Raw genomic sequence first — 18,210 nt, 5'->3', positions numbered from 1 at the left:
TGAATGATTTTTAAAATAGATTTAGATGTTCTAAGAGTCACTTTCTTATCACAGGTATTTTACTATTCTCACATTGTCTGTCGGTCTCATTGTCATGAACGCAATGTCTCAGGAATGTTTTGTACATCAGTACATTTGCAACAAACGTTCACTTGTACTCAGATTAACTGATCAAATTTTAGTGGTCAAAGGTCAAAGGTTAATATGACCTCACAAAGCATGTTTGTGGCCACAACTCAAGATGTCATAAACTAATTCCAACAAAATGTCACATAAATGACTAATACAATAAAAATGACATCATCATATTTTACAACAAAGGTTTTTTGGAAGGTAATTTGAAAGTTGTATGCCAATTGTAGATTTTTGTATTATTTGTTGAGGGTTTTATGTATATATAGGAATACGCCACCACAGTGGTGCAATGGTTAGCATTGTCGCCTCGCAGCGATAAGGTTAGCGGTTCGAATCCTGGCCTGGGGCTTTCTGTGTGGAGTTTGCATGTTCTGCCTGTGCCTGCATGGGTTCTCTCTCTACCCCGGGTACTCTGGCTTCCTCCCACCATCCAAAAACCCTGACCCTGTTCAGAATAAAGTGGGTATAGATAATGGATGGATATGGGGAAAAAGCTCTCTGAGAAGTTGTGGTGGTGATGATGCACATCATATATCTGCAGTGTCCCTGATTCAGACATACCTTGTGTCATACACACATTTTTCTCTCTCACCACCTGATTTGTTAATACAAACTCAAAAAGGAAATATCTAGAACAAGAGAGAGAGAATTAATAGACCAATTTATGTATTTCAATGTATTTCCTGATGAAGTTTTGATGTTAAATTATTGGTCTCTACAACAGATGCAATAGATATTGAATAGTGGTTGCTGTGGGAATCTGATCTTCACGGTGAACCTGTTGTTCATTTATCTTGCCTAAAAAATTTTTTAAATGAGATGGCAACACAAAAACTGCACAGTGTAGTACAACATAAACCGATAACCCTCCAGGAAATAATATATTTGTGAAGCTTGAGATGTTCTGCAGACGCTGTTTGAGAATATTGACTTAGCTGAGCAGGAATGTCACTCACGCTGTCTGTGACTGCTTTTTATTCTTAGTTGTGTACAGACAGCCTTGAAAATGGCCTTATACTGTGTAATATAAAGAAAAAGGAGTCGTGATATTGTGCCCACCCCCCTATAGATATACAAACACCCACTTATCTCTAAGTGGATTACCTTAAGAAAAGCCCTTGTTGAGAGACCTGCACAGATGACTGCAGCCCTAGAGGTGTCGAATCTGTCCAGACTGCAGAGCAGCAGGTGACTGCTAACAAGGGTAACTACCAATTAAGGTCAGGCTGCAACAGAGAAAACAAACAGGAAGACCAATAAAAGCCAAACATCACCCACATCGCCGTCCTGCCACGAAGGGTCTTTGTTCTCATCAGAGTCTTTAAAGCGGATTCATGAGCCTGATATTTCAAGAGTCTGAAGGAGAGTATGAATCATAGAGTTGTGTTGCTTTTTCTTTAAACTCTCCTCTTTCATGAAGGACAAGATGACAAAGGAGGAGCATTGCAATAGATGGCACTTGTGTCACACAAATAGGACAGAGATACTTAATGTTACTTTCAGGTTTTGTCCTCAGCCTCTTCTCTCTCTGGACCAGGTTCAGCTGCTCATGCTGCCAGTATCTGCAGCCAGTCATGTGACCCAGAAGTCAGGCTAAACATGTGTGACTTCCTGCTGTTCAAAACAGAGGGGGAGGACGACCAAACTCAGACAGCTAGCAGAGCCATCTAACAGGACTATTCTTTTGTTCTGCTGGTGTCAAGGTCACATATGTGGAGATTCTTGTGATTTTTGTGATTACATTTTTTCTTTTTTTCTATGTTGCCTTGAAACGTGGAGTAACTCTGTGACAAGGTAAGAACACATTTTTGTGCCTGGCATATTAATATTACCTGACACATGCTCTGATCTTGTGAGGCATTTTAATATTTAAAATTATTTACTTTTCCATTGTTTACATATGGGAAAAAACAGAGGCAAACAACATTAATCATGATAGTAAAAATATAGTCTAAATTGTAAAGTAAATGACAGCAATCTGTTTATATTGCAGAGGTAGCTGAACTAATTAAGTTGCATATGTTTTCCCAGCATTGTGTTTGAATCTTTCAGTCACAGTGGAGTAAACACTTTGTCTGTTGTTGCTGAAGAAAAGCCCAAAAACTGAACACATGGTGAGTCTGTAAGCTCCAAATATACATCTCTATTTCTATGTAAAGCCCTTAACATCAGAGAGTTTGGATATCTCTGAAAAGGACCGTTTGTTTTTACAGCAGTAAATTGTTCTGCCTTGTACTCTGGGTAATTCTGATGGAAATTTTTCACTATTTTTTGTCTTTTTACAGACCAAACACGTCATGAAGAACAGAATGAATTATTTATTTATAATGACAGCAATCATTAGTTAAAACCCTATCTTGTTTTGCAACCACCAGCATGCCAAGAAGGTTATATTATAATATATACTGTGTGTATTAAATATCCTGTTTTGAAATGTTTATTCTCTATTGTACATTTACTATTATATCCCTGCAAATGTGTTGACATCGGTGAAAGTCTCAGCAGCATTGTTAGCTGACTTTGTTTGGGTGGACAGAAGGAAAAAATTAACTGTGTATCTAAGATGATCTTTTGATTGACAGCTTTTCCCATTAACTCGACAGGACACTGTGTGCCAGCAGTGGACAGAGAGTCCCAGTGATGAGGACAGCGACATGGACGACATCCTGTTTGGAGTACAAGTAAACATCAATTACATTGTCTTTCTTTTGAGATTTTTTTAATAACATTTTCACATAGTAAACACTACTACAGCAATAAGCACAGATTACAGTTCATGTTCATAAATGTCTTCTGAATATGTTTAATTCAATTAACTTTATATAATTATAACTGTGTTACAGCAATTTATTATGCTTCACAGGAGATTTTATACAAATAGAGTTGATAAATTAATTGATAAACACTTAAGAAAGGCCGTGTTTATGTTTACAGCAGATCATGTCATAGTAGGGTGTTATGCATCCATTAATTGTTTGTATACTGCTTATAAATGCTAAACAGAGGTTGATAAACTAAAATGTTACCTGTATTCTATATCTTTCAACCTTCTTGTCATGATAGGAAAAAAAAACCAATCCTTAGCTGTAGAAATGTGTGACTTGTTTAATCCTTCAGCCCCCTGTTGTGCTGAGCTGTTTAGGCCGTGAGGTAAGTGTCTTAGTGTTTGTCTTGGCAGGAGGGCTGTGCCACTGACCTGTATCACCACCCCCAGCTGGATGCAGACATCGAGGCAGTGAGGACTTTGTATTCAGACTCTGCAGTCTCTGTCTGGTGATTGTCTGAACATCTTTTCTCATTCACAGCCTTGAAATGAAGCGATCTCCGCTTCTTTTCTGCGTTTTCTAATTTCCCCTTCCTTTTCTTCTATCAGGGACTATGGGGCGATTGATGATGTGGATGTTGACTTGAACATTAATGCCAACTTTCTGGATGTAAGTTCAAATTTACTCACAAATGATTTGGGTTGTGGTCAACTTGTAATGGGCTTATATTATGGCGGTATTAGTGTAATTTTTTCTTTAAAAAAAAAAACTATATTGAACAATTTGGTTTATTTAAATAATCAATTGTACATCTTTTTAGAATATAACAATATCTAGTGGATCCAAACTATCATACAGTACAACTAGTATTTAGTTGCATATCTCTTAGCATTCTTTGACAGCAGTTATTGGCAGGCTTGGTTTATCTTGAATGGACACATCTTCTCAGGGCAGTCCACTTAATTTATTTAAACCTGAGGTCTCAACAACAACAACAACAACAAAAGTTTAATTGATTTTGACATCGCACACCCTTTTATGAAGTGTATTTATGGGTTGATGTCCTGCTGGAACACGTGGTTGCATCTGAGATTTAACTTTCTGGCTGATAGTTTTATGATGTCCTGAGGTAATCCTCTCTCTTTGAGGTGAGACTAGCATCGCCAGGCTTGACAGTACGTACAGTGTTCTTTGTAATTGAAAGCCTCACCTTTCCTCCTACAAACATACTTCTTGTTATTGTGGCCGAGTGAGTTCATCATGTGCAGTCAAGCCTGCCCTATTAATACAGGTACAGAAAAGTTACCTGCTGTAGTAAATCCTACTCAGCTGAGAGGACGTTAAAGGGCAATCTCATAAAGTTAAGACATTTTCGTTGTTCCCAAGATGTATAATATGCAATACAGCTTTTATGCCTTTGTGCTGGAGCCAAGATTAGGTTTGGGTCATCAGAGATCAAAGGTCAAGGTCACTCTGTCTTTGTGTCCGTCTGTGCTGTCAGGTTGAAGATGTGTGTGAATAATCCATGTTTTCGAATTTTATTTATTACTGTCATGGCGAGAACTTTGTGTTCAATTAGAGTCAGCTTTATTGATCAAGCATGAGGATTTTTCTTCATTTACTTGAATCTGAACAGACATGGATGTAAACTTCAACTTGACTGGTTGGCAGAGTCATACAAATAAGAGGCTGTAATTCTCAATAATTCAATAAATGTGTTGGGGCACAAACAGACACAAAATTTTGAAAAGAAACCATACCTTTTTTTTGTTGAAAAGTACAGTGTCTCAGACAAGTGGGTAAACCTCTGACCACAACCAACACATTTGCTGTCATGGCATCTGTTGAAAATGATGACAGTGTTTTGTGTCCACAGGAGGAAGCAGCCAAAGCCTGGAGGGTTGATCCATCGGAGCCCATCGTTATCCGCCTGCACTTTTCTGTGTCTCAGTATCTGGACGGACCTGGTGAGCACTAACACAACTTCTGCAAAAAGATTTCACCGTGAATAAATGTGACACCTAATAAAGTGATTTTTCTCATCACAGCACCTTCAGTTGAGGTCTTTCAGCAATCTAACACTGATCATTTCAGTCTAGGGAAACAACTGCAGAAGTGAGTGCTCATACTTTACTTGAACTTTTATGGGCCTAATAATTACTTTGCTCACTGCATGCTTTGATAAGATCCATCCACATTGTTTCACATGATTCATGGTCCATCTCCTGATTATAAACAGACAAAACTATTTATTTCTGTTCCCCAGTATTCTCACAGTCTTCATATCTCGAGAGTGGAGGCACCTGACAAATGACAACATCGTGGTCCGACAGAAGAGCCAACGCAAATGGTTCAGGCCAAGTGGAACCATCAAGAAATTTCGTGCGAGATTTAGCATCTGGCTGCCACTATCAAAGTATGAGGGAATTTGATATCACCGCTGTTTTACTGATGGCTCAATCTGCTCTTGGATGTGTCTATTCACTTCTTACTTACTGCGAGCAGGTCCGATGGCTACCAGGAACCGGCTGTGAAGGACAGGATCATTTTACCTGCAATGAAACTGAATCGTTTCACAAATCAGACAACTTCCTACGCCATCAAGAATCCAACCGGAGAGCTTTTCACATACACGCCTAGTGGAAAGGTGAGGACCCACTCTAATTTAAATGAAGGATATTCTTCTAAATAAAAAAAAAATTGTAGCTATTTTATGACTGCTGCTATGTTTGCAAAAATCGCTTTTTTAGGTCTGAAAGTGTTTAATAGTAATAGAGTGTGTGTATCTGTTCTTCCACAGAGGGTGATGGTCTCAGCGGTCAAATCCTCAGCACAACTTAGCACCAAACAGCTGATAGAGCTGCTCTTCACCTCCCAGCCCATCGGCCACTGTAAGACCACGCCAACTCTGCATCACGGCTTCTTGGTTCAGGTAAAGCCCTATCCTGATATGATAGTGTGGTAATCCAAAATGTTTTTATGCCTCTGCGCTGGCGACGGCTGTGGAAGGAGGCATCATGTCCGTACATATGTAGGTCCACTCCGGGCTTATGGACGCAATATTTTAGGAACGCCTTGAGCGAATTTCTTCAAATTTAGCACAAACATTCACTTGGTCCCAATGATGACCTGATCAGGTTTGGGGATCAAAGGTCACAATCACTGTGACCTTACACCTTCCCTATTGTTTTGAATGTGAATGAGAATTTCTTCATATTTAGCATAATTGTTCACATGGACTCAAGAAACAAACCAAACATAATTTTCTTTACAAAATGCTGTTAGATGGTTTATGTCAAGCAAATTTAAATTTAACATTTTAATTTCATCAGACTGTGAGCCAGAATGTAAACAGTTTTCATAATTAGTTTTTCATTGTGTACACAGGTGATGAAGTACGCTGAGCAGAGAATCCCAACACTGAATGAATACTGTGTCGTTTGTGATGAGCGACATGTGTTTCAAAATGGCCTTATGCTTAAGGTACGAGCTCTTACAAATAAATTAGTTGGATGGTTTAGGGGTTGATCAATGGATTTAAAACAAAAAAATGCAGATGTCTGTTAATGCATTGTCAGCATTCTGCTTTGTGTGTTTGTAGCCCGCAGCTTGCACCAGGGAGCTGTGTGTGTTTTCCTTTTACATGCTGGGAGTTATGTCTGGAGCTACAGAAGAGGTGGCCACCGGTGCAGAGGTTGGTAACACTTTCACATACTGTATAGTATGAGTGATCAGAGTGTAAGAGTTCGGTATCCCAGTAATCTCTGCTCTTGCAGGTGGTTGACCTGTTGATTGCCATGTGCAGAGCAGCCCTTCAGTCTTCACGCAAGAGCATCATATTTGAACCGTACCCTTCTGTTGTTGATCCGTGCAATCCCAAAACTCTGGCCTTTAGTCCGAAGGTATCAGCTGAACCAAAGTAATTACTGACCTTATTTGTAATGGATTATTCAGTATGTAATTTTGTTAAACTGAAGCAATCATACATTATTTTGTGGTGACAGAGGAAGAGCTACAGCAGGCTGCAGAAAGCTCTGGACAATGTCTTGTTGATCAGGAGGATGGCACAGGTAACTCATCTCAATATACTGTGAACCCTTCACTCTCAATCCCGTTTCCAAGATTCACATCTGATTCTTCTCCGTGAGAAAAACCTCAAATCTGGTGAATGGTTCCCTGACAGTTGCATTAATTAATTGTATTTCGTTGTATCCAGGGTCCATATTCTGAGATAAAGAAGCAGATGGACAAGATAGACCCTCTCGCTCATCCCTTGCTACAGTGGTGAGAGACACAATCTAATCTATCATTTGACTTATATTTTTGTTCTGTATTATAAATGTCAAATATCATTAAAATCCAAGTGTGTTTAGACTTATATCCAGGTGTGTGTTTGTATTTAACAACAGGATTTTAGCGAGCAACAGATCATACATTGTCAAGCTTCCACTGAACAAGGTATGCTAGCAGTTAATCATTTATTAACACTGTAGTTTCAAGTTCTAAAGCAGCTGTAGTTAATAATTAGCATTCAATTATTACATTCCATACCGAGTTTTATTGAATTCAATCTCCCATTTAATCTTGTATCACTTGGTGCACAATAGCGACTGAAGTTTATGCACACGCCACATCAGTTCCTGTTGATCAGCAGCCCTCCATCCAAAGAGGCTCGCTTTCAAACTGCTAGGAAACTTTATGGCAGCACCTTTGCTTTCCAGTGAGTAAAACCGCGGCTAGATTTTTTATGAAACGTTTCTATTAATACTTAGATATAACTTTATCCCTGCTTCATGCAAAGACCTTTTTTTTCACTACTTTCAGTGGTTCCCACATTGAAAACTGGCACTCCATTTTGAGAAACGGACTGGTCAACGCCTCATATACTAAATTACAGGTAGAATATGAGAATACCAAAGCCTTCCCAAATGTTTACTTTCTTTGATCTCCTTGATGTAAGCCTATAGTTTTTAAAGTAGGAATTTCAATGAAAAACAACAAATGTTATGTGTACATTTAGACCACTGACATCTATTTTGAGACATTTTTTATGCACTTTTCTATTCAAGCTTCACGGAGCTGCATATGGAAAAGGCATCTATTTGAGTCCTATTTCGAGTATATCTTTTGGATATTCTGGTAAGAACAAACACTTTATCATCATTTCTGATCATCTGTGTAAAACTACATAATCCCCAGTGTTTATCTAGAATATCTTTAAAACATGTTCTTTCTCTTTGTTCAGAGATGGGTAAAGGTCAACACCAAATATCAACCAAAGAAGAACTTTTACAGAAATACAACCGCATAAACAAAATCAAACAGGTCAGATTATCATTTGTAGATGCAGTCTGCACAAAAAGATCCGCTCTATTTTTTGTATCTCACTCTGTATTCTCTGCTTTTTTCAGGAACAGCTGGGGGACTCCAGGTTTCTGCAAAGCAGTAACCTAAACTGCATTGCACTCTGTGAAGGTAAATTAGGGGTAGTCTCACCGAGAGGCTCGATTTAAAAGATGTGATTTTGTGACATCAATATCTAACAGGTGTCTGTACGTCTTAACAGTGATAACTTCAAAAGACCTTCAAAAACACGGGAACATTTGGGTGTGTCCAGTGTCCGACCATGTCTGCACACGTTTCCTCTTTGTGTGAGTAAAGCAGAGCGCAGCAGACAAAGGCACTGCTGAAACATCTTTCTGCTTCTCAGAGCAGTCAGAAATTTTCAGACTATCTTTCAGTTTCCTACAACCGTCTGCTTTTGTCTTTCACAGGTATGAAAATGGTCAGGTGGGAGATGTTCACATCAACACTCAGCAAGCCAGAATCCAGAGGGAAATTTTACAAGTAATTGCTTCAAATCCATGCTGAGAAAACCAATGTACACACACACATACCCATGGTCTTCTTCTACTATTTCATATATATAAAAAAAAAATGGACTGACTGAGAATAGGTTGTTGTTCTTGGTGGTGAAAAATATTAAGTTAGACTTTTACTGGTTTGAAAAATGAAACAAGGAGCTGCTGGACATTAAACGTATCAGGTTTAGCGTGAATAAAAAAAACAGCAACTTGAAGGAAAGAAACCACAAAACCTGAACTGAGTTTCTTTCTATCATCAGTATCACAACACTGTTTTGCTGTGTCATCTGAAAGCTTTTGTGCCTTATGTTCTATTTTACACTTTACTGTGAGCATGTGTTTTTGTAAATATGTCATAACCATACATTTCTGAATAAAATTTTATAATATTTGCAAATTTTGTTCAATTGATTTCAGTGTTTTTGTTTTACCTGCTAATGCAGTTTTTCAACAACTCAAAGATCTATTTGTTTCGTCCTTTGTGTAATGTGTGTGTTACACCACCAGATGAGGGTGTAACCAATAACTACTCTAAGGGGCTTTCTCATTACTTACAAAAGGGCAAATAAAACCATAATCTTTATGACAATCAGGAAATAAATGTCTGGAAATTGAAACTACTAAATAATCAAGTTTTATAATATTGTGAGTGCAGTATATTCACTGATGGACAGTTAATTGACATTCATGGACAGTGGATAATCCTCAAGGCAACTAATTGTAATTTACTCTGACCTAACACCACTGGGAACCACATGTTTTTGCTCATTGTCTGAGTCAGTGAACAAGATGGGGTGCATACGATCCTGTGAGGCAGAAACGCACCATTATAACAGTGTACTGGTTCCACATGAGCCCCGCAGCTGCCTCCTGACCTCCTCTCTCAGATCGGCTTCTCTGAAGTGAGCGACTACAAAAACATCTCTGTTGCCATCTGGATACAGATTTGTTTCACAAGTTCTATTTTCATGTGGGTTTAGAAAAAAAAAGTGGCAGCTCCGAGGTATAATTGTCCTCATATATGTCATTTATTAAAAGGAGGCACAATTTGTACAGCAAGCATTTTCTGGGTCAGCCCAGCAGGCTAGACCGAAGGGAGAACTGTGAAGTAGCTGCAATAGCCCAGAGAAAGACATTTCTCTCGGATCATATGGCTCTCTGATGATAGTGCAAAGGGAAAGCAGCCTTGAAAACCATGATCTTACACGTTACAATATTGTTAATATTTCTCTTTATCTTTAATCTGGTGAGATTGTAGCTTGGTGCTGTATCTGAAAAAAACCCACATTAACAATGTAAATAAAATGGGACAACTAAGTCCTATTCAGTTAAAAAAAAAAAAAGAAGAAATGTTTCAAATATGTGCCTTGTTAAATCTCATTAAGTAGTGTTTATTAAAGCAACCGCAGACAAATAACATCTCTTAGCCCTTAAGCCTTGAACAAAAATCCCAACTAGCTCCAATCTGACAGACATTATTAAATGAGGCAAAATGTTGCATGTGCCTTTAAGAGCACTTTGTCTCACTCTACATGTCTCTCTCTGAGCCTCATATGTGTTTGTTGGCATCAGCTGTCCTCAGTGCTGAATAGAGGAAGGACATCTTTTCCTTCATGTCAATGGGATTAGAGGAAGAAATGCCCTCTTCATTCTGCTGGCTGTCATCTTAGTGCCTAGAAGACAAAATGGAAATGCAGCATGGACAGAAGACAGAGAGAAGATCAAGATAAGTGACAAGTTTGCATTACTAAACTGATCAGCTTTTACTTTCTTTGACTAAATGAACAAGAAATGTGCTTCAGATCTCGAGGGAGATGTAAATAATCCGAGGCTGCAGGCTTAGAAACAGCATCCAGCACAGTTGTTTTGTTTCTCTCCAAGCAATCACTTAACCCAGGGGTCAGATGAAGAGTTCAAATGCTGCACACAGCATTAAAATGGAACAACAGTCCATTTCATTCAGTCCTTCATTCCCATTCTTATCTTCTACTCCAAAACCTGGCCAGAGCAACTTTAGGAGAATCAGCCGCACAGAGGACAGAAGTCCCTGTCCGATCCCAGGTCTCGCAGCCGACATCCTGCACATGCGAGTAAAAGAAGGAAGCAAGATCCGCAATCTACTGCGGTTTGCAACAGCTCGCATGCAAGGGGATGGAGGAGACGGCAATGGGACATCACTGAGACAAGTGGTCTTCACTGGATCAGGCAGGGGAGTCACCAAGACTATCACCTGTGTGGAGATCCTGAAACGTAAAGTAGGGGGGCTGCACCAGGTGTCCAAACTCTACTACAAGACAGTGAATGAAGTTTGGGAGACACAGCAGGGAGCACCAGGTATAACCATGGAGAGGACCGTCCCTGCCATCTGCATCCTGCTCTCTAAAGACCCTCTGGATCCCCAGGAGTCCGGATACCAACCCCCACAAAACCCCAGTGGTCCCACTGAGGACGCAGAGCGATGCAGAGGTCCGCTCAGGACGGATCACAGTCCCTCCTTGCAGCACACAGCCAAGAGACTCTGTCTGGACAGTTGGAGTTTAGGTCCTCCCTAAACATCCAATGTCTGACTGCATCATGTGATCAAAAATATTTCCATTCTCGTGAGGTTTGATGAGGTTATTTTATCATTGAGTTTATCAGCATCAAGTTTTCCAAAAGGAGGTAACACCTCAGCATTTAAATTTGGAAGGATTTTTGCAACTAAAGTAAATAATTGTGTCTGCCTCCAAGGTCTAAAATGAATGATATAATTCAACGTCTACAAATATTGTTTTAGTAGCTCCACTGGGAATAAAACAGTGATGATAATTTGTAGCAATACAGTTGCATGTAGAAATGTATACAACACTTATTTTGCATTACTTTCTTATAAAAAGTAACACATGAAAAGGTGTTTGAAATATTAATCATATTAGCTTTTATTAGTAATATCAGAACCTATTCTAATGCAATAGGTTCAACAAACCACCAAAATGTAATCAAAGTTGGTCACAGTCATTGTCAATATAAACACTGGGTTCTGCATCAATTATCTTTTTTCTGTTTTCTACTTTAGAAAATAATTCTCATCGTAATGGATGGTGAGACCATAACATTCTGGTCATTTGTTAACTTTCATAATGAATTTTTTTTGTGTGGATATAACAGGACTTAAATAAAGAAAGTATCTTGGAAATGCATCTCAATTTTTATGTTTTAGGGTATGGTGAGGAATGCACATGTGTCATCAACATTAATAAAAGCAGACATAACCTTTTAGAATAGAGACATTTTAAACATCTGAACCTAAAATTTTGCAGAGATACAAGCCTTAATTTTTTTACGTGCATTAAGTAAAATCATTTCGATCCAAGTTGGTTTGTTTTTGTGGGAATTTGTTCTCCAAAATAATCTACAATACAGTGAAATGGAAAAAGTGGTTGGGACCATTAACTCTCATCCTTATAGAAAATAGCCGATGAGAAATCCTGATAAAACTTCTGATCCTGATTAGGGAGCGTGTGTGGTCCTTATTAGTGAGCCTTGGTGAGCGAAGGCTCTATTTGTGCAGCATATAATCTCACATGGGACAATTGACATTGATGTCATCATGATATTAACTGACTTTTAGCATTTTTGCATTTTACAGTGGTGGAAAGTAAATCAGAAGGCTACATTTACTCCCTTACTGTACAATTTTGACTTACTTATACTTTACTTGAGTATTTTCATTTTATGCTACTTAATAGTTCTAGTCCACTCCATTTCAGAGGGTAATATTCTCCACTACAGTTATTTGACAGCTTTAGTAACTTGTAAGATGAAGATTTGAGAGTGGACAGGCTTACCATGAAAAGCTTTTAAAATACACACATTGTTAAATATAAAACAGTGGCTTCCAACCTGTTTGTCTTCTCACGTCTTACAAAAAGCCTGTTGCAGCAGCTCCCCCCCGAGACGCTGCTGTAGCGAAAGAATTTCCCCTCGGGGATTAATAGAGTACAATAAAAAAATAAAAAATAAATAAAAAATAAAAAAAAAAAAAAAGCAGTGTGTGTCTATGAGTTGTTAAAATTTCAACCAAACTGATTTTGTTTTCATTATACACTTCTCACATGATTTCATTTCAATAAATGTTCACATGATCCAATATCTAAGATTTGCGAAAAAGTTCAAAAACGTAAAAGTTTTTATGTTGTTTTTTTTGTGTGTTTTTTTCTTCATATCATCCGACAACCCCTCACATTTATCAGCTGTCCCGGAATATGAAACTGTATATAAAACAATTTAAACTTGCTCTGCCTGCAGCAGCTACAACAGTAACACGCTGCTGACACGCTGATGCTTCACTATCAATAATCTAATGATGTCATATATATAGCCTAATAATAGCAGTACTTTTACTTTGATACCTTAATCATATTTTGCTGCAAATGCTTTTTTTTTAATTATTATTATTTATTTAAATTTTTCAAACAGGACTTTTACTGTCGATAGAGTATTTAGTTTTTAGACAGATTGCTCTATTGGTACATGTGGGCCTACACGCCCAAACATGCATTGCGGAAACAGTAAATCAAGGAGAGCGGATAATCCTGCGGTTTTGCGCATGCGCAGCAGCAGATGGCGTACGTGACGAGCTAACCCAGTTAGCACTAGCTCACTCCTGCCAAACCTCACCGGTTCGTGTCACCGGCCGTCCCGCATCATGTTCAGAGCCGCCGTCCGACTCTCGGTCTCCGGCGTCCGGAGTTTAACCCGCACGCAGCCGCCGAGGTGCCAAGGTAATTGCTCATTCTTCTGTCACGTCGTGTTATTATCACCAATGTGTGAGTTTGTGAAAGTAGCGGTGCCCCGCACGGCTAATAGAGCTAGCCGAGATGAGGTTAGCCCGCGTGACTGTCACTCATTAAGTCTTTTAATCAAAACGCATTTACGTCTCGCTGAAGTTATAAAGCCTTTTTTTATTTTTTTATTTTGCTCAACATGACCCATCTGTCCTGCTTCGTAAATGTCCCGGTGTTCAGCTCGGCGGTGTCCGTGCCCTTGCCGTGACCCTGTCGCAAGGCTTGGCAGGAGGCCCTGTCGGTTGTGTTGACTGTGAGAGGACTTGTTGTCTGGACAGACATCAGACAGACATCAGACAGACATCAGACAGACATCAGACATCAAAGACAATCACAACCCAAGAAACACGTTACCACTCTCGTGTCGACGTGAGGGGTTTTTTAAGTTAAAACGCTGCAGCGTCAGCTCGGGTCTGTCTGCAGGGTTAATTAATGAGACGGATGGATATTTACAAATTATAATCTGATCTGTAATCTGAGGATCACGTGACCGACGGTGTCCTGTGTGTGTTATCAGCCCCAGTTACGTGCAGGATCACCTGTCACTGATCCAACTGCATTACTTGACAGCGTTTGTTTCTTTTTCTGCTTCACCCATTGTAGATTTGTCCTTGACTGGGTTTTACCCTTCAACACTAGATGCCACTGTTTGTGCTTTATTATTATTATTTTTTTATTATTATTGGTACTAGATTGCTGAAATGAATGTGTTTTTTTGTTTTTTTAATTTTTTTTGTGATGCAGCTCTTTTGGCCTCCCGGTGTTACTCACACGGGAAACAGGAGACGGATGAGGAGTTTGATGCCCGCTGGGTCACTTATTTCAACAAACCAGAAATTGACGCGTGGGAGCTGAGAAAAGGTACGTCTGTGGATGTTGGTGAGAATTAATCACTGGAAGTTACCAGTGTTTTGAACATTTAAACATATTGCAGACATCACTGGCTCACTGGAGACGTGACTGGTGTTTCCATGACGGCTTCGGTGTGTCTAATTTTGAAATAAAGTCCCCGTGTACATATAATGCCTTGGCCAGGTTTTTAATAGTAGTGCTGATTTGTTTCCTGAGATTATCCGAGTTTCAATGCAGACAACAAAATAATAGTTTTTTAATACCTTATTTTGAGGAATGTACACATTTTTCTACAACACAACAAATTAATCCAGTCTTTAAAATATTAAAAGTCACAAAAAGTCACACTCTAAAATAAGCAAAATTAAAATAAAAAACGTTGAACCAAAGAATAAAGTACAAGTATATATATATGTGTGTGTGTGTGTGTGTGTGTGTGTGTGTGTGTGTGTGTGTGTGTGTCTCAGTACACTCCATAGGGAATCGTTCCCAGTGTTGCTTCCTACTGGGTGTAGACATCTGATTTTTTTTTTTAAACTATTGGAGCAGCCTTTAACCAATCAGTTTTGTCCAACATATCCATTGAAACTCTACCACCGCTACAACAACATCAACAAAGAAACACACTTGATTTCAACGTCATCATCCTAAGCCACCCTCCCTGGTCACTGGTTGGTCCGCTCATCAGAGTGGCATGGCAAATGTTAATGCTAACAGGGTTTCCGGTCTATAACACATATTTGATGCACTAGTGAGTATCTTTGGCCTCCGGGTGGTGTGTGTGGGACTACTGTGCCCGCAGTCATTGTAACAAAGGGGACATGTCTCTTACTAACTGTGTGCCTCATTTATGTAGAAAATATGTTTCAGTGGAATCGGTTCAGGTTTGTTTTGGTCTTTTCATGGAATATATTCAAAGAACAGATTAAATGAGGCTTATTGTAGACTGTTGATTTCTGTCTTTGTTCTCCATAAATTTTTTTTAAAAAAAGTGTTGAATTTCACTTTTCAGGGATGAACACATTGATCGGGTACGATCTGGTACCTGAGCCAAAGATTATCGAGGCTGCACTGAGAGCCTGTCGGAGATTAAATGATTTGGCCAGCGCCATCCGAATTTTGGAAGCTGTGAAGGTGAGAAAAACTCATCAGGGAATATTTTCTCCCAGCGTTTTTGTAGTTGATAGTCCTAAATTAATGGGTTTTCCTCTTTTATTTCCTCAGGACAAAGCCGGCCCCCATAAAGATATCTACCCGTACCTGATCCAGGAGCTGGGGCCAATATTAGAAGAGCTCGGCATCTCTACTCCTGAAGAACTTGGCATTGACAAAGTGTAGCTGAGCAGGTATTAAATTACACTCATCAGTCGTGCTTTTCTCCCCCAGGAGTTTAATAAGATGTCAGTCTAATAGAAATGTTGTTTCTTTTTTTCTAAGGACGGTGGATATACACAGGACGGAGAACCTTTGTATTTAAATGTTTGCTTCATCTAATGTGTGTGATGATATTTAATTAGGCCTTTATTAAGTTTTTTTGCCAGTAAAATATTGATGAACATAATAAAGGACAGTTTATCTTTAAGTGCCACAAGTACTTATTGAAGCAAAACGTCATTGCAAGTTGCTTTGATGGAGAGCAGGGCATCACCAAACTGCACATGTTGTCAGGGTCACATTTTGCCACCAGGGAGCAGCATTTTCACATGAATGTTAAAATTATTTTACTGTATTCAATCTGTATGACATCTGTTTTCATTTCAGGGAAAAGAGAGAGAGAGAGAGAGAGAGAGAGAGAGAGAGAGAGAGAGAGAGAGAGAGAGAGAGAGAGAGAGAGAGAGAGAGAGAGAGAGAGAGAGAGAGAGAGAGAGAGAGAGAGAGAGAGAGAGAGAGAGAGAGAGAGAGAGAGAGAGAGAGAGAGAGAGAGAGAGAGAGAGGAGAGAGAGAGAGAGAGAGAGAAATGTACATGCTGGTCAAATAAACTTTTTCAAATGACAAATGGTGTAATGTTATAATACAGATGCTTGGATTAATTAGTTATATTTCTAACAATATCAAAGCTATTTTTAGGTATAGGATGTTATTACAGTTCATTGACATTTTCAGTCTTACAGTCAGAGTAACTGAGTATAAAGTGGTAATTTTCAGTTTATCCAAGACCTGTTTGTATTCTGGCATTTGCAGTGAACATAACTTTATTAATAATATGAGCAGAAATTGTCTTCTGTGTGTAATGAACCACTGTGGTCTCACCATTTTGCACAAATGGGTTTTCTTTGATTTAAAACAACATTTTCTTTAATAGAAAGATGATTATGACCTATAGCCAGAGGCTAGGGATTTATTTCAAAGCTCTTTTTAATTTCAAATGTCTGTCAGATTACTGCAGTCCAGTAGTCACATGTGTCAGCAAATACATTGTATATCATGGCACTTCTTCAGATGTAAAAGGTGTTAAAAGTGATGTAGCTCTGTTTTATTATTTTCAGTGACTTGACAGTGATAACCTGGTCTGCAAAGACATCATAGAATGGGAGCATTCAAACATGTAAAATACTTGATAAAACAAACTACTGCTTAATTTGATGCTTTCTACAACTCTAAAAGTGCAGAAAATACAAACAGTTCTGCATCTGCTTTTTTCCTTTGTAAGGGTTCAGTTGTATCTATGAGAAAAAAATTATTTTAAAGAAAACGTTTATAATATTTCACTAATAAAGGTTCACTAGAGGGCAGTTTTGTCATTTTTACTGGCACGAGAAATTAGGTTATGCATTGCTGTCTCTGCAATATTAGTGGTCCCATTGTGGCCTTTTGACACCAACAAGACCATCCTGCAAAGCATTTTAACTTGAATCCATGAATGCTCCATTTGACTGCTGGACTGCGAGAATGAATTATGATTCCCCTCTTAACATAAACATATGCCCGGAGCACTCTCAGAAGAAAATTGGAGCTTAATGAGAAAAAAATTATTGACTGATCTTTGCTGGTATCCTGTAATCAATCAGCTCATGTCAGCAACATCTGCCTTGGGGTTTTCTTAGACTGGTGGGAGGAGCTACAACTACAAGCAAGCAAAGTTCTCACATGCACGTTGCTTCTCAGAGTAGAGGCACGTCAGATGGTTACCAAGGTGCCGAGATCTTAACATCAGGCAAGAAATCAAAATAAACCTATTTCTCCTGTTTTCATGAGAGTTTCTTTAATTCACTCTTCACAAATAAATATGTTGAATGAAATCAGTTTGTACTGACTTTTGCAAAATGCCAAGTTAGTCAGACTACTGCACATACTGCACATTGCCAGTACTGTATATAAATCTTGACGGTATTAGATCAGATTAAATAGATAATTTGCTTTTCAACTGGACCCTCCCCCTCTCAGATTATTTATTTAGGGCCCAAAGAATATAAAAATGAAGCATGAATTAGCCTACTGCCAGATTTAATCGCCATTTCAATTTCTGCTGTGAAATATAGTTAAACTACAATGGGTGCAATTACATTTATTTTTACGGTAAAGGTCATTTTATCTTCGTAAAAGCACAGGATAATCGCCGTGGATTCTGTTTTGGGGTGGGATTTCCAAGTGAAGTGGGTGGGAAATTCCGCAGAGCTGCAAGCAAAAAAACCAAACGTTTTACGGTCTTTACGCACGGGGCGGGCCTTTCATTCATCCAAGTTGGGGGGTGTGGGCCACTCAGTCAAAGACAATCAAAGATATTTGAGTTTCCATGCGCAGTGACAAGGGAGGTAAAACACAGAGCAG

At 38.9% G+C, this 18,210-nt stretch overlaps 3 protein-coding genes across 3 annotated transcripts; all 3 read left to right on the top strand.

The window, feature by feature from the left end:
- The first annotated feature begins 2,780 nt into the window (after positions 1-2,780).
- Positions 2,781-8,771, top strand: LOC138626456 (protein mono-ADP-ribosyltransferase PARP6-like). Its single transcript, XM_069708105.1, has 21 exons — positions 2,781-2,816; positions 3,314-3,408; positions 3,509-3,569; positions 4,777-4,867; positions 4,949-5,015; positions 5,167-5,316; positions 5,403-5,547; positions 5,701-5,858; positions 6,269-6,383; positions 6,502-6,594; positions 6,677-6,802; positions 6,905-6,970; positions 7,117-7,184; positions 7,310-7,358; positions 7,508-7,620; positions 7,725-7,797; positions 7,970-8,039; positions 8,146-8,225; positions 8,312-8,375; positions 8,467-8,551; positions 8,675-8,771. The coding sequence occupies exons 1-21, from the start codon at positions 2,790-2,792 to the stop codon at positions 8,769-8,771; spliced, it is 1,893 nt and encodes a 630-aa protein (XP_069564206.1). The 5' UTR covers positions 2,781-2,789.
- A 1,930-nt stretch (positions 8,772-10,701) lies between these two features.
- On the top strand, positions 10,702-11,316 carry rpp25a (ribonuclease P and MRP subunit p25, a). The gene has a single exon (XM_069708090.1). It carries the CDS (start codon positions 10,702-10,704, stop codon positions 11,314-11,316), a length of 615 nt encoding a protein of 204 aa, XP_069564191.1.
- A 2,056-nt stretch (positions 11,317-13,372) lies between these two features.
- LOC138626479 (cytochrome c oxidase subunit 5A, mitochondrial-like) lies at positions 13,373-16,025 on the top strand. Its single transcript, XM_069708137.1, has 5 exons — positions 13,373-13,527; positions 14,335-14,451; positions 15,455-15,576; positions 15,667-15,788; positions 15,880-16,025. Exons 1-4 carry the CDS (start codon positions 13,452-13,454, stop codon positions 15,778-15,780), a joined length of 429 nt encoding a protein of 142 aa, XP_069564238.1. The 5' UTR covers positions 13,373-13,451; the 3' UTR covers positions 15,781-15,788; positions 15,880-16,025.
- Positions 16,026-18,210: the final 2,185 nt, after the last annotated feature.

The sequence above is a fragment of the Brachyistius frenatus genome, unplaced genomic scaffold (assembly GCF_029030835.1).
Source record: "Brachyistius frenatus isolate BFR_SWC_R1_liver_20210118 unplaced genomic scaffold, ASM2903083v1 Contig_74, whole genome shotgun sequence".
Taxonomy (NCBI): domain Eukaryota; kingdom Metazoa; phylum Chordata; class Actinopteri; family Embiotocidae; genus Brachyistius; species Brachyistius frenatus.
The sequence above is the reverse complement of the archived record's forward strand: the minus strand, read 5'-3'. Positions and strand labels throughout refer to the sequence as shown.

What these genes read in the sequence shown, in the direction of transcription:
- LOC138626456 (XM_069708105.1), top strand. Translation starts at nt 2,790, where the DNA reads ATGGACGACATCCTGTTTGGAGTACAA. An exon ending in TGATCAGGAGGATGGCACAG is followed by an intron (nt 6,971 to 7,116) that starts GTAACTCATCTC and finishes CGTTGTATCCAG; the next exon opens with GGTCCATATTCTGAGATAAA. An exon ending in TCAAGCTTCCACTGAACAAG is followed by an intron (nt 7,359 to 7,507) that starts GTATGCTAGCAG and finishes GGTGCACAATAG; the next exon opens with CGACTGAAGTTTATGCACAC.
- rpp25a (XM_069708090.1), top strand. Translation starts at nt 10,702, where the DNA reads ATGGAACAACAGTCCATTTCATTCAGTCCTTCATTCCCATTCTTATCT.
- LOC138626479 (XM_069708137.1), top strand. Translation starts at nt 13,452, where the DNA reads ATGTTCAGAGCCGCCGTCCGACTCTCGGTCTCCGGCGTCCGGAGTTTA. An exon ending in GCAGCCGCCGAGGTGCCAAG is followed by an intron (nt 13,528 to 14,334) that starts GTAATTGCTCAT and finishes TTTGTGATGCAG; the next exon opens with CTCTTTTGGCCTCCCGGTGT. An exon ending in CGCGTGGGAGCTGAGAAAAG is followed by an intron (nt 14,452 to 15,454) that starts GTACGTCTGTGG and finishes TTCACTTTTCAG; the next exon opens with GGATGAACACATTGATCGGG.